Here is a 14,762-nt window from a genome sequence, read left to right as displayed (position 1 = left end):
CGGAAGCGGACCCGCGTTTCCGGTGGAAGGGGGCGGGGTCTATGGGCTGAGGAGGAGGCGGCGGCGGCGAGTGGGACGGGGGGGTGGGTTTCGGAGTATGTGTGTTTATGTGGGGGGCTAGGAGCATAGGAGGTGAGTAGCCTCACTGGGAGCAAGGGGTGCCATGGGGATAACAAGGTGCTGGGGGCTCTGGAGCGAATTGGGGGTTGGGAAGGAGGGAGCAGCAAGCCTCTTGCCCTCCCCTCACTGACTTTCTCCCCACCTGGCCTACCTCACAGGGTGGTTGTGAGGGTATAATTTTTTTGTGGGGGAGGGAGGAATAGAGACTGTGCACGTCCTGCCTTTTGCTCCTTGGAGGAAAGCTAGGATGTAAATAAATATGTAAACATGTAATGCCTGGATGGTTGCAAAGTTTGTTGTCTGTGGGGGACAGCCTGGCATACCTCAACGGGTTGTTGTGACGATAAAGGTTTTGGGGTGCGGCTTAGACCCATGTGCAGCTGCATTGATTGGAAAAGGCTTAACGGAAATGGTGTTAAACGTGTAACAGCAGCTGTGACATGAGGGTGTTTTGTGGAGACAAATAATGAATTAGCTTCTGCAAAGACAGAGGTGGTGGTGGTGTCACCAAGATTTCCACGGATGTCCTGGGTTTGTCTTACCTCCATGAGCATGCTAGGAGCAAATGGCTATGCATGTGTTTTGCAATCTCTTAACTTGCAGGCCAGTTTTAGAGAGGGGAACGTGTGCTGCTAGCAAGCAATGCATTATCCCATTACGACACTGAGTTCTGCAGAATTTGTTGTGCATGGAAACAGCTTTCAGAATGGTGGCCCTCCTGCTAGTCTTCTCTTAAGAGTCTTATAGTGTCACTGAGATATTTGGACCAGCCAAGGTTCTCTAGTGAAGTGGATGCAGCTGTATAACCTGCCTCGGGGTTGTGGTGAGGACAAGAACTGTAAAGCACTTTTATGTTGCGAGTAGCATAGTGGAAAAATACTCAAGATAACTACAATAAATGAAATAAGAGCTGTTTCAATAAAATCTGTAATAGTAGTAGTAGTTGGCATCTGTCTTGAGAGACAATGGAGTGCACCTCCAGAGGTGGTCAGACCGCTGCATTAGCAGCACTGAAGTGACCTCCCCTGGACCCAAGTCTGGGCAGTGTGTATGGGAGTCCTGGGCTGCCCAGATGGCAAGACCCTCTCTTTCTTGCTGATGTGGTCCAAAGGAAAGCAGAGCAATATGTTTGGCACTAGCTTGGCTGCAATGAGTTGCTGGGAGGTGTACAAGGCGCCTTCCAACCGTCTTAGGGACTCTGGTTTTATGTACGGTTTACTCCTTAGCCTTTTCTTCTCCCAAAATTATCCCACAAGGTAGGTTGGGGACCAAAGGTGGACAAACTACCTCAGAAGAAGCATGTGTCCTCCACCAGAGTGTTGTCCCTCTCCTAACACCCCATCTATTAAAAGAAAAGAGAGCTGTTTGACAATGGAACAGATGATCTCAGGAGGTGGTAGACTCTCCTTCATTGGAGGTTTTTACACAGAAGTTGGATGACCATCTGATTATTTAGCTGTGATTACTGCATTGCAAGGGGTTGAGCTAGATGACCCTTGGGACCCCTTCCAGCTCTACAGTTCTGTGATTCTATGACTTTGGTTTGCATAGCCTCCCTCCTGCCCCCAAAGACTAACAAATTTATTGTGATGGGGGCAATTGATTTAGTTATAGTGACTATGCCTGCTTTACCATGTCACTTTGTTCCTTTTTCAGTTGGAAGATGGTTTATGAATCTTATTAAATTTATATATTGTCTTTCCTCCAAAGAGCCTAAGGCAGCATACACCCCCTGCCCTTGTGAGATAGGTTGGGCTGAGAGACAGAATGACTGGCTGAAAGTCACCCAGTGAGTTTCAGTGCTTGAGGAGAGAATTGAACCAGAGGCTTCCAAGTACAACACTTTTAACTGCTATGCCACACTCACTCTCTGTGGGTACATAGGAAGTTGTCTTATACTGAGTCAGGTCCTTGGTCCATCTAGCTCAGAATACTGACTGGCAGCGGCTTTCCAGCATTTCTGGGAGGGGACATTCCCAGCTCTACCTAGAAAAGCCAAGGATTCAACCTGGGAATTTCTGTGTGCAAAGCAAATGTTCTACCACTCCAAATATGATACGCTCATAATATAAATGGATGATGTACTCTGGCTTTGCAGTCTGTGTCACATGAGGCTCCGATCCAGTGCTTGGCAGGTGCTTTAATGAGCATGTGGAACTACTCCACCCATTGAGCCCTTGGAGCAGCTTATGCATTCTATTGGATGCACACATGGCACTGTCTTCAAGGAGTGGAACCTCTGCTTGTATGGAGCACACTGTGTATCTATGGAGCATCTGTGTTGCACTAACTATATGAAGAAACGTGGGGCTGTTGACTATGTTCTGCTGACGGTGCCATCCTCTGTCTTCTACTTGCACAGGTTCCTTGATTCTTTCTTAGTTAACGATGGCAAAGCCACAAAGCAAAGATCCTGGCCTAAAGGAGAAGTTCAAGAATCTCTTAGGACTTGGGAATTCCAAATCTAATTCCAAGTCATCGGAAGGAAAGCAAACAGAATTTGTTATCACAGCAGAAATACTCAAGGTAACACATGAATATATTGGATGCCTGATTTACATCAGGAGCTGGAAATTAAAAGAGGGCAAAGGCTACCTAAGCAGGTTAAACACAGGAGGCAGAGAGGCAGTGTCCTATGGTGTGGCAAGCCCAAGGATGGGTACAGAGCTAGGCAGGGCTCAGGCTGGGTGCTAGACCAGTTGAGGCAAGGCTAACAAAAGATCAAATGGAGGCTGAGTCCAAGATAAGGTGGAGGCTACATCCAAAGTGTTAGCTTCACCCATGCTGGAAGGTGATATTTTATCTAAAGCACTCCAGCCTTTTCCAATAGCCTTTTACTGCCTCTGTCCTTATTGGATCATCTGCAGTGGAGTCCTTCATGTCAGAGGATAGCAGTGCCATATCCTCTGTCTGGAGGGATGCTGGTTCTACTGTCTTATCTAGTCTTATCCAGTAGCAGTGCTCCTGGGGTTGGCCCTCTGTGCCCTTCCCCTTCTGGTTCAAGAATCTTCAGCCTCCTCACTTGAAGGAGGAGCCTGATGGCTGGTCGCTGACAGACAAAACTCTTCCATTTCCACTTTTTGATGACACTGCATTTATCTACCTGTGAATTACGATTAGTGCCATCTGTTTGCTTGCTGTTGAGAGTTCTGGCAGTCTCTTTGTATGGTGACAATATGCTGATCATTGGCCATGACCCCACACAAGAAGAGATCACAAAAGCAGAGGAATTGTTTTATTTGAGTTCAGTGTTGCCATTGAGAAAGCACATACACATCTTAAATAAAAAACAAATTGGTTTAGATATTAATCACATTTTTACCCTGCCCTTGCTTGTGGGGCTCAGAACAGCATTTTAGCTGTGAGGTTATTTGGGCTGCAAGCAACTTGTGATGGTTTAAAGCTGCCTTCTTTTCCTTTCAGGAACTGAGCGTAGAATCTGGCTTGAACAATCGGATAAGAGCAATCGGTCAAATCTGTGAGGTAGCAAAAACTAGAAAGTTTGAAGATGTGAGTACATGGGCAGAAAACTGTTGAATGTATAAGGAGGTTACACCTAAATGCCCCTTCCCCACAATGGACAGTGAGGTGTGAATGTGGGGAGTAACCTGGAGTTTTCTGTGCCCTCAGCATGCAGTGGAAGCCATCTGGAAAGTGGTTGATGATATGCTGCAGCCCGACCGACCAGCTGAAGCCAGGCATGCTGTGCTCCACCTCCTGAAGGCAATTATTCAAGGGCAGGTAAGACACAGGGTGCACCTGAGGCATGCATAACCTAGACACTGTGAATGGGACTATGGACTAGCAGAAAACATGATTTCCAAATTCCAGTAGCCACAATTTGTCAAGAAGCCACTCCTCTCATCTTTTAGGGCGAGGGGCTCGGTATCCTCCGAGCTCACTTTTTCAAAGTGATTAAAGATTATCCTTCTAATGAAGACATGCACGAACGGCTTGAAGTGTTCAAGGCTCTTACGGATAACGGAAAATGCGTAACGTATTTGGAAGAAAATTTGGGTATGTCCCCTTTTTAGCCACTAATTTAATCGTGGCAAATTCTTGCTCAGAGAGGAGAGTGACCAAAACCTGCAATGTGTCTTAGTTAATGGAACATTCAGTTTACTTGTGCTATACAAAAAATATTTTTAGTTAATATGCTTTGCATGTAGAAGGTTCCCGGTTCAGTCACTGAACTGAACTTCTACGTAGGGCTAGGAGTGTCCCCTGTCTGCAACCCTGGAGAGCTGCTGCCAGTCAGTGTCAGCAAGACTGAGCTAGATGGACAAGACTGAATAAAAGGAACCAATGGCTCGACTTGGTATAAGGCAGCTTCCTTTGTTCCTGTAAGTTAACCCCCCAATAATGAATCCCAGATCTGAATCATACACACATAGTTTGACACCGAGGCAGGTTTAAAGGTCACTGAAATAAATACAGCAGCATATGTCTCCTCTGTGGGTGGGCTGGTGGTATTTCCTTCATGCTTGAGGACTTCCCAGGAGTACTTGGCTGCTCATTAGTGGAAGCAGAATGCTAACCCAGAAGGACCTTTGACCTGGTCCAGCAAGGCGGTTCTGATGTCCCTGCAATAAGACATGTCTGGTGAATATCTGGATGGGTCAGGTGGAAGCACGAGAGGTACATCGGTCACGGCTGTGAAACACCTTCTGGGGTTCAGAAAACAGGAGGTGTTACAGCAAGCTGAAAACAAGTTAATTTGTAGTGATTTTGTTTCCAGGCTGCATTCCTCTTTTCTTCTCCTTCAGCTGAATTTGTCCTTCAGTGGATGGATATTGGTTTGAATTCAGAGTTCCTGCTGGTGCTGGTCAACCTAGTCAAGTTCAATAGCTGCTACTTGGATGAATATATCACTGACATGGTCAAGTAAGGCTAATCTTTAAACCTTCTGTTGGTTCTAAGAAACCCTGTTTGAGGGTTAAATTGGCAGTCTGACCTCCATGTGAACCCCATATTTTCATCTCTAGGTAGGGCTAGGAAAGACCCCTGCCTGAAACCTTGGATTGCTGCTGCCAATCAGTGCTGATGATACTGAGCTAGATGGACCAATGGTCTGACTAGGTAGAAGGCAGTTTCCTATGTGCCTGATCATAAGTACATGTTGATGAAGGAGAATTTGGTCAGGGCAACCAGCTCTTGTATCTCTGGGATGGCGTGGGCTTCCTGGTAGGGTTGATCCCGTAGGTTTAGAAATTTTGCCCTGGAGGGCTAGATCTTTACTTTTATGTTTTTCTTTCCTACAGCATGATTTGCCTCTTATGCATTCAGACATCTTCTGCAGTTGACATTGAGGTCAGTAGTTATATGTAATACTATGGGTGTTAGGACAAAATGCCATTATAAATAGGAGAGCAATATTTGTGGTGGTGCTTTCTTAAAACACTTCTACCCATTCTCCCTTCCGGTTCCCATGACTGGAATTCCCTCCAGAATCCTCTGGGATGTCAAACCTTTCTGTCTCAACAATCCCTCTTTGGAACCAACTTATTCTGTTAATTTGTCGTTTGTTGTCTCAAGTGGAAACAGTATTCCCCTTCTCTTGATTATTAGCAGTGGGGTTGTGGTTTGGGACAGAGTTGAAGCTGGACTGTAAAATCTCGGCTGTGGAACTCTCTTCCTACTGAAATTAGAGAGTTCCCCTTGCTGTTGAATTCAGATGCATGACTAAGATTTTCCTGGTTTAGCAGGCATGTAAAGGTAGTTCTCTGTTTGTTTGTTTGTTTGTTTGTTTCTGTCTGTTTGAGAGCCAGCGTGATAAAGTGGTTAGGGTGTTGGACTAGGACCTGAGAGACCAGGGTTCAAATCCCCATTCTGCCAGGAAGCTCACTGACTGACCTTGAGCTCAGTCACTGCCTCTCATCTAGCCTAATACAGCCTAGCCTGTTGTTTTGGGGATTAGAGACGTGGGTGACACTGTGGTCTAAACCACTAGCCTTTTGGGCTTGCCAATTGGAAGATTGGCAGTTTGAACCTGTGCTACAGGGTGAGCTTCCGTTGCTCTGTCCCAGCTTCTGCCAACCTAGCAGTTCAAAAGCATACCGGTGCAAGTAGATAAATAGGTACCGCTCCAGCAGGAAGGTAAACGGCGTTTCCGTGTGCTGCTCTGGTTCGCCAGAAGTGGCTTAGTCATGCTGGCCACATGACCCGGAAGCTGTCTGCGGACAAATGCCGGTTCCCTCGGCCAGTAAAGCGAGATGAGCGCCGCAACCCCAGAGTCGTTCGCGACTGGACTTAACGGTCAGGGGTCCCTTTACCTTTACCTTTAGGAGGACCGTGTACACTACTTAAAGCTCATCAGAGAAAAAAAAGTGCATTTTTTTTTAAAAAAATTGATTGTTCTTGTTCTTTGTATTTCTTTTTTAAAAAGCACTTCATGTATTTCATATGGAAATCCTGAAAATTAAGTGTTTTAAAAGTACCTGAAATAAATAAGATTAATGATACTGTTCCAAGGCAATCACATTCCTTTCCCCCCTTCCTAGGTTTCCCTGCAGGTCCTTGACGCCGTGGTGTGCTACAACTGCTTGCCTTCGGAAACCCTCCCAGTCTTCATAATCACCTTGTGCCGGACGATCAACGTGAAGGAACTCTGTGAGCCTTGCTGGAAGGTCCGTCATCTTGCCAGTTCTCTGGGTAGAAGGCAGTTCGGTGGTCCTGGGGGAGAAAAGGCTGAATATAGGAAGCTATTTAACCGTGTAGGCTAAATAGATTCATAGAACTGTAGAGTTAGAAGGTACCCCCAGGGGTCATCTAGCCCAACCCTCTGCAATGCAGAAATCCCAGCTAAAGAATGCTTGGCAGATGGCGATCAGACCTTTCTTTAAAATCTCCAGTGAAGGAGAGTCCACTACCTTCTCAGTCTGCTCCACTGTATCAACGGTTCTTAGCATCAGAAACTTCTGCCCACTGTTGAGTTATAGAAACATAGAATCACCAAATTGCATAGTTGGAAGGTATGCCAAGGGACATCTAGTCCACCCCCAGGAGGTACAGCTACGCCCAAGGCTTCTGCATGCATTCACTGTGCTGAAAAACCAAAGGTGGTGTTTTGCACCAAGATCATACTTGCAATATCTTTTCCAAACTGTTAAACTTGATGATTCATTATCTTGCAACTAGAATTGTGCAAATCTTGTATAAATTTCTTATTGCTACTGCAGGGTTTTGTACCAGACTTTGCACTTTCTATAATTTTTCAGTGCATAAATTTTGTGCATTTCTTTTTTCTTTTTGTCAGTTTGTGTGTGTGTGTGTGTGCGTTCATGCATGTATGTGCGTGTGCAGAATTCCGAGGGATTTGCTTCCGTTTAACAACATGCTTCTGTTTGTCCTTCAGCTCATGCGCAATCTGTTAGGAACTCACTTGGGGCACAGTGCCATTTACAACATGTGCCGGATCATGGAGGACAGGTACTTCTGTGCCACCTGCTGAAACCTCTGCTTTCCCTGGGGCTGGGAGCAAGCGCAAAGTTGGGTGCCACGCTGGTACAAGAGAACTGCTTTAATGCTGCCCCAAAGATTGTAGGGGTACAGGGGTTAACCCCACTCTTGACATCCCAGAGCAGGCAGCTGGACTTGCAAGCTTTGCATGGACTGCTTTGTGAGACCAATGCACAGTGGCGGTTCACTGAGGAAGTCTTAGCAGCTATCCCGACAGAGAGAAGAGCATGAGCTCTTGATATTTATCCCCCAAGTCCTACTACAGGCAACTCCCCATTTACACAGGGGTTATGATCTGAGGCACCGCACGTTTAAGTGAAATCGTGTATATTTGGAACACAATTGAAAAAGCCTGCAAACGCCACAATCACTCCCTCCAAACCTCCTTGCTCAAACTCTCCATAGGCCTTCTGAGTTTGCACTTGCAAAGGCTTGTGGAATTGCTAGACACTGTTTTTGCACCCTTTTTGCTGTTTCTTCTCTCTTTTAGGGCCGTTTTTGCTCATTTTCGTGCCACTTGCAGGTTTGCAGCGACGCACATCCATGTGTGACTTGAATGCGCTTAAATGGGGAGTTGCCTGTATATCGTCAACACTGTTGGAAGTTTTAGAAATCCAGAAGACACTGACCCCATAGGGCCAGGTGTGCACCGCAAGGAGGTCGGGAGGAGTGGACTTGTGCTGATAGGAGGGGGAAAAATGAAAGATGGCTCTGGCCCCTCCCTCCCCCTTTCTCACTGATTTAAGGAAGATCCTGAAGCCCAAGTCTGAGACCCACTAATCGTGGTCAAAATTCCCATGTTTGCAGGACCTACATGGTAGATGCCGCACTGCTGAGAGGGGCTGTGTTTTTCGTGGGCATGGCTTTGTGGGGAGCGCACAGGCTGCAGTCACTCAGGAATTCGCCAACTTCAGTGCTGCCCTCCTTTCTGAAGGTAATTCTGAGCCCTTCGAATCGGGGTCATGCGGGTGATAGATGGTGGAGGTTTAGATTTAAATCCTGGCTCAGGTGTGAAGTTTGCTAGGTGACCTTGGGGTTATTACTGCCTCTTAGACCAGGGGTCGGCAAGGTTTACTGGTTCACTCCAGCGAAGATGTTTCCGTGGGCCGGATTGTGCGCGTGCGTAAGTGTGCACACTCGCGATTTCCGGTGCTGCGGAAGCGAGTCCCCGTTCCGTGCTGCGCCGGTTTAGTGCAGCGCGTGGGGACTCGCCGAGCGGGTGGCTTGGTTTGGGGGCGGCTCATGGGCTGGTTAAACAACCCCCATGGGCCGCTTGTGGGCCATGGGCCATGGGTAGACTAACCTACCTCATAGGGTTGTTGTGAGAGGGTCCCAGTACAGTGCTCCTCAGAGAAAGGACAAAATGCAATAAACAAATCTTGGGGAACGCGAATTCAGAGGGAACCTATGGGCTACTGAGCTGAAGACCCTCTCCATAACAGTTGAAAAGATTGCTGTTTCTCTTTCTGTAACAAAGCTTCACAAGCAGCAAGGACAGAGGTTTGTTGGGAAAAACCAAAGATACCTGCAATCACAGTCTGCTGTTTCATCTGTGACCACACTTCCGTTCATTGTGGTTCAGTTGCATCACTTACAGCCTTTTCACTTTTGGCTGCAAATTGTCTTTATAGTGAGTTTGCCAGGGCTCAGAAGTTTCTTTCTTTACTCCTGAGTAGCAGCCTGCACTTTCTGATCTTGCTTGTGCACCTGAAGTCTCTCTGGCAGTTTTCCCACACACTTTATTAGTTTTGGATGGCAGGGTTGCATAGCCTTCAGGCTAGTGGAATCTACCTTTTCACTATAAGCCATGAGGTGCATCACCTAAAACCAGGAGCAAAATCATGGGTAAGGAAGGTGGGCATAGAATTGCAAAGTGTGGGACTGTGCTCTGAGCACTGTCTGGGAACCCAAGCTTTCCCGATTTCAGCAGACTAGAAGGGGGAAAATACTTTTTGTTGTCGCTATTGTTACAACTGTTGGGAGTTGGAAACCGTTTCTGCTCTACGAATCACTTGGGAGGTCTTCCAGGAAACCTTGATCTCCCTTCTGACTACTCCAGTTGTATGGCACTTAACATACTTTTCTGGGCGCTTCCTTCTTGAAGTGTCCTAACCCAGTGGAACCAGCAAATGGGCCCTCAGTCATTCAGGTGGTCCCAATATGTCAGTTCCTTACTTGGGGCTTTCTCTCCCCCTTCCAGGCCATGACGAGTCCGAATACCATTGTGTCTTATGAAATAGTCCTTTCCATCACAAGGCTGATCAAAAAATATGGGAAGGACCTCCAGGCAGTCACTTGGGACATCCTCCTGAATATCATCGAGCGGCTGCTCGAGCAGCTGCAGGTAAATGGGAAGCCCCTTTTGTTTTATTTTTAATACTGTTTTTGCAAACGTAACAGAAAAAAGAGAACCATCACCAGCTGGCATTGCGAATAAAAATATTCTGACTTAAACATATTAATATAGAAAGTCCATATGTCCAAATGGCATCCAAATGAGAGCAAAAATGATAAGCTATACTTTCAGGCGCAGAAAGGGCAGTAAAATCTTCAGACTGCTGAATAGCAGATGATGGTGATGGCGATGATGATGATAAGAATGATGATGATAATAATAATGATATTTATACGCCGCTCATCTGACTGGGTTGAGTGCTTATTTTTCCAGCCTTGCAATAGTAGTCTCTGCAGCCATAAGGTCTCACAGAATCAATGTCCATTGTTGTAACACCATGGAATAGAATTTAAAGAGGCTATTTTGGATGTGTTCTGGGGGGAGGGGTGCAAAATGGCAGAGTTATTGGAGTAGGATTAGAGAAGGGTTTCACTTTCTTTAATTTCTAGCCTGCACCTGCCTGTTCTGTGTCTTTCCAAGCATCAATAAAGGATAGAGGCATAGGAGACTCTGACACTTCCTTCCGAGTTCAGAGTCTCGTGGCACCTTAAAGACATCACAGTTTTTTAAATGGTGTAAGCTTTTGTGGACTCAGCCCACTTTATTACGTATATGAAGTGAAATCTTAGTTGGCAGATACATGGGGAAGAAAATTGTAAGGTGGAAGTTGAATTACAATGGAATGTGATAATTAGAGCTTAAATCTATGTTAACATAGGCACCCTTTTTATTGTTGCCAATTGGTGACATGGCTGAGATGATTGTATTAATACTTGTAGTGGGGCAGGGAACCATTGGCAAGAAACAGTCGTTGATAACACAGATATTCCAGCATTGGTAACTTAACTGATGCACATGTAGCGTGATAAAAGTTATTTTGTCTTGATTTAGCCTGCAAATGACTGCACTGAGATTCTCGAGGGCTAATCAAGTTGTGTTTTCTTCCTTTCAGACCTTGGAGAGCCCAGAGCTGAAATCCATTGTCCATGACTTGCTGACCACGGTGGAGGAGCTATGTGACCAGAATGACTTCCATGGCTCTAAGAAACATTACTTTGAGCTTGTGGAGAAATGTGCAAGTCAGAGACCTGTAAGGCATGGCAATGTTTGAGAAATTTCCTGTTGTTTCCTTAGGACTTCCTTAAAGAGCACTCAGCGGAGGGGCACAGGGAACTAAAACCTTTTCTTATGCAAGGGATGGGGAGGGGTGGATCCAGAAGCTGCCCTTCAGGGGGGATTTTTGGGGGCAGGTGAGCAGGGCCACTCTGGTTTTAGACAAGGGCCATTCTCAGCCCTACCTGGACCTCCAAGGACCTCCTGCATGCAAGGCCGACAGATGACAGATCACCCTTTATATATGAGTAATCCTCAGTTTGCAATCTTACTTTGTTGAACTTGGATGTTTTTTTAAGTACTGGCCTGCCTTTCCTTTTGCTTAAAAGGAATCTTCTGTTCTGAACCTGATCACCTACCGAGCTCAGTCCATCCACCCCGCGAAGGACAGCTGGATCCAGAAGCTGCAGGGGCTGATGGACAGGTTCTTCAGGTAGGGACCCTGCAGCTCTTACCTGTGGCTCCTCTCCTCACATCTCTGACTTTCCATCCTCTGGATGTTGGTCACAACCCAGATGATTTGGGCTCCTCCTCCTTTTTGAAAACACAATTGTCCCTTTTTCCTCCTCAGGAATGAGACACGGAGTGCTATTCGCATCAAAGTTCTGCATGTTCTCTCTTTCGTCTTGAGCGTCAATAGGCAGATTTATGAGGTGAGTTTTCATTTTCACTCTGAGAAATGCTCTTTGGGTGATGTCAGACACATGTTTAAGTCTGGCAGAAGGTCACTTCCTTGAACTTCTATCAAGATAGGAAAACAAAATGGCAGCAGAGGACAAAAAAAAAGAGTTTTCAACCACAAAAATATATATTATGTATGCACATGATGACAACTATGTTCATCCGGTGAAATATGCCACTATTTAAAATTCTTAGTAGCTCTTCAGCTTCAAATGAGAATAGCATACCTCCTCACACTAGGACAACATCCTAATAACTAAAACCAACCTTAAAAATGACACGTTACTACCCTCCAATACCAATAATTATTATACTTTCCATAGATCATGAATACAAGGACCTAAATTTTTACATTTTTTTGTATGTTTCATTCCCTTGTATTTTCATTTCCTTATTTCTTACATGTTGTTGAACTATGTTTTGTATTAAATAAAATTCATTCCTTCATTTGACTTTTTGACACCCTCAATTAAAGAGCTGTCTGGACCTTCCCCCAGCTTCCTGGCTTGCACCTTCTCAATTTTATCTTCATTCTAGTGCATTTAAAATATTTCTACCCTGGTTTTTCATAAAACATATTCACCATACGTTTATAGAAACAGTAGAAACCTACAGTGAAAAATTACTAATACAGTATTAGCACAACTGTCAAAATCAATGTTCCACCTTTTTCTTTTACCAGCCTTGTTAGACTACTCTGTCTTAGCCAGCTCACAAAAGTCTTGTCCTGTTGCAGGAGGAGTTGATTAACCTGGTGGTCCTCTCCCAGCTGGCCCACATCCAAGAAGACAAAGACCACCAAGTCCGCAAACTGGCCACCCAGCTGCTGGTGGACCTGGCAGAAGGCTGCACCTCCCACCACTTCAACAGCTTGTTGGATATCATAGAGAAGGTGAGGCAGCTGTCAGCTCAGCTCTGGGCTTTGGCAGCAGGAGCTGTGCCTGGTTTCAGGAAGTGTCAAAAACAAGGGAAGAAATTGTGCTTTGGGGAGGGATTTGCACTATGAACTTGAGGAGCTTTGCTGGTTTGAATATCCTGTTTGGTTTTGCAAAGCTGAGAGTGTTTTTACAGGGGGGATGGCAGTGTGTCAATTTTGGGTAATGATCTAAAGACCTTTGCCGTTTAATTTTGCATAGGCATCATCAGATGCTCTGTTTTGGATCAGGGTAGAAACCTTCAATCAACAAATTATTTGTTTCTTCTGTGTTCCGTAGTCGTCAGGACAATGGCTTGGTTATGAAATCTACAAATATTAAAGTATTAAGATTTCCTGAAGTGTGGGTAGCAACTCCACTGAAATCTCTGAAAATGAAGAACCAGATGGCATGTCGCTGGGTGTTATGGACACAGCTAGCCACCTAACCAAGCTTGGCTATGCTGCAGCACATGTTAGCATATTCATGTGAAGTCTGATGAAAATGGAATCTGTCCTATTTTCGTGGATGAGACATAACAGCTATAAAATAGCTGATTATCAGATCTAAAAACTCACATATGAAACTCCTTTTGGGTTCACAAGCATGGAAAACCTCCAAAACAGCCTGTTGGTCCAGGCAAAGATACCATTTTGCTTCTTCTAGAGAGATGCAGGCCTCATTCACAACATTTAAAGCTCTATGATGCTACTTTAAACAGTCCTGACTTCCCCCGAAGAATTCTGGGAGCTGTAGTTTGTTAAGAGTGCTGAGAGTTACTCAGAGACCCCCACGAGCTGCAATTCCCAATCGTTCCCAGTGAATATGGATTGATTGTTAAACCACTTGAGGATTGTCGCTCCGGGAGAGGAAGAGAGGTTTGCTAACAGCTCTCAGCACCATTAACAAACTACAGTTCCCAGGATCCTTTGCAGGAAGCTATGACAGTGGCATCGTAGTGCTTTAAATGTATGAGATGAATGTGGGTGTTGTTGCTTTGTATACTTTATGTAGCTCTGCTGTTGCCAGGGGTATTTATTCTTGCCATCCTAGCACCTTTTTTTGCAATCCTTATGTAATTGCGGGCCTTGGCCCTCTGCAAAGCTTGTGTATGCTCTCTCTCCCTGAAAAGGTTGCTTCCCATTCCCTGCTGCCTCCCGCTGAACTAGAGGAAAGAGACTTGCTGTCTTACTCTGCTTCTTTAGAAGATGTGAAGACAGCAGTCCTGGGCCTTCTGGTCATTTTCCAGGTAAGTGACCAGGTTGTTGAGCCCCAGGGTGGTTTCCTCTTGGGCTTTTTAGTTTAAAAATAAATAAATTCTGGCTTTCCTCTTGACAACATCTTGCTTTCCTCCTTTCAGACAAAACTCTACAGTTTCCCCCCCAGCCACGCCACCCGCGTCTATGAGATGTTGATCCTCCACATTCAGCTCCACTATAAACACAGATACAGCCTCCCAGTCGCCAGCAGCATCCGGCTGCAGGTGAGGAATGTGTGTGCCTCTCAGTCCCACCTCCAAACTTGCAGGACTTGCAGGGAAGATGACAAGGAGGAGAGAACTGGCTCCAAATGGTGCTTGCAAGGGGATATTGCTGCTAACTTTCCAGAAGTTTGTTCTGATTTTGTTAAGTCCTGAGATGCAGCAATGGGTGTGATGCAGGGCACAGAGATCTCCCCCAGCCCACTTCACCAACTGTACTTCCTCCCTCCCTCCCTTTGGCTTCTAAGATTTCAAGAAGGACACTGACAAACTGGAATGTGTCCAGAGGAGGGCAACCAAAATGGTCAAAGGCCTGGAAACAATGCCTTATGAGGAACGGCTAAGGGAGCTGGGCCTGTTTAGCCTGGAGAAGAGGAGGTTAAGGGGTGATATGATAGCCATGTTCAAATATATAAAAGGATGTCATATAGAGGAGGGAGAAAGGTTGTTTTCTGCTGCTCCAGAGAAGTAGACACGGAGCAATGGATCCAAACTACAAGAAAGAAGATTCCACCTAAACATTAGGAAGAACTTCCTGACAGTAAGAGCTGTTCGACAGTGGAATTTGCTGCCAAGGAGTGTGGTGGAGTCTCCTACTTTG

General features: G+C 45.6%; 1 protein-coding gene across 6 annotated transcripts in view; it reads left to right on the top strand.

Moving 5' to 3' along the window:
* Window positions 1–36: 36 nt before the first annotated feature.
* TSC2 (TSC complex subunit 2) overlaps window positions 37–14,762 on the top strand; it is a 45,176-nt gene continuing 30,450 nt past the window's right edge. For 4 of the 6 annotated variants that reach the window (XM_082199420.1, XM_082199418.1, XM_082199419.1 and 1 more), the window contains exons 1-17: window positions 37–132; window positions 2,483–2,646; window positions 3,544–3,630; window positions 3,751–3,861; window positions 3,993–4,137; window positions 4,887–5,004; window positions 5,382–5,430; window positions 6,621–6,746; window positions 7,475–7,548; window positions 8,386–8,512; window positions 9,779–9,922; window positions 10,926–11,063; window positions 11,416–11,519; window positions 11,658–11,739; window positions 12,504–12,659; window positions 13,814–13,930; window positions 14,042–14,164. In XM_082199420.1, the coding sequence (XP_082055546.1) occupies window positions 2,509–2,646; window positions 3,544–3,630; window positions 3,751–3,861; window positions 3,993–4,137; window positions 4,887–5,004; window positions 5,382–5,430; window positions 6,621–6,746; window positions 7,475–7,548; window positions 8,386–8,512; window positions 9,779–9,922; window positions 10,926–11,063; window positions 11,416–11,519; window positions 11,658–11,739; window positions 12,504–12,659; window positions 13,814–13,930; window positions 14,042–14,164 (1,839 nt within the window). In that variant the 5' untranslated portion in view covers window positions 37–132; window positions 2,483–2,508. Of the gene's footprint in view, window positions 133–2,482; window positions 2,647–3,543; window positions 3,631–3,750; window positions 3,862–3,992; window positions 4,138–4,329; window positions 4,464–4,886; window positions 5,005–5,381; window positions 5,431–6,620; window positions 6,747–7,474; window positions 7,549–8,385; window positions 8,513–9,778; window positions 9,923–10,925; window positions 11,064–11,415; window positions 11,520–11,657; window positions 11,740–12,503; window positions 12,660–13,813; window positions 13,931–14,041; window positions 14,165–14,762 lie in introns of those variants that run through there. The other 2 variants (XM_082199422.1, XM_082199421.1) reach the window with 2 other exon arrangements.

The sequence above is a fragment of the Podarcis vaucheri genome, assembly GCF_965113315.1.
Source record: "Podarcis vaucheri genome assembly, chromosome: 14".
Lineage (NCBI taxonomy): Eukaryota > Metazoa > Chordata > Lepidosauria > Squamata > Lacertidae > Podarcis > Podarcis vaucheri.
Note: the sequence above shows the minus strand (reverse complement) of the source record. Positions and strands in the feature narration are given on the sequence as shown.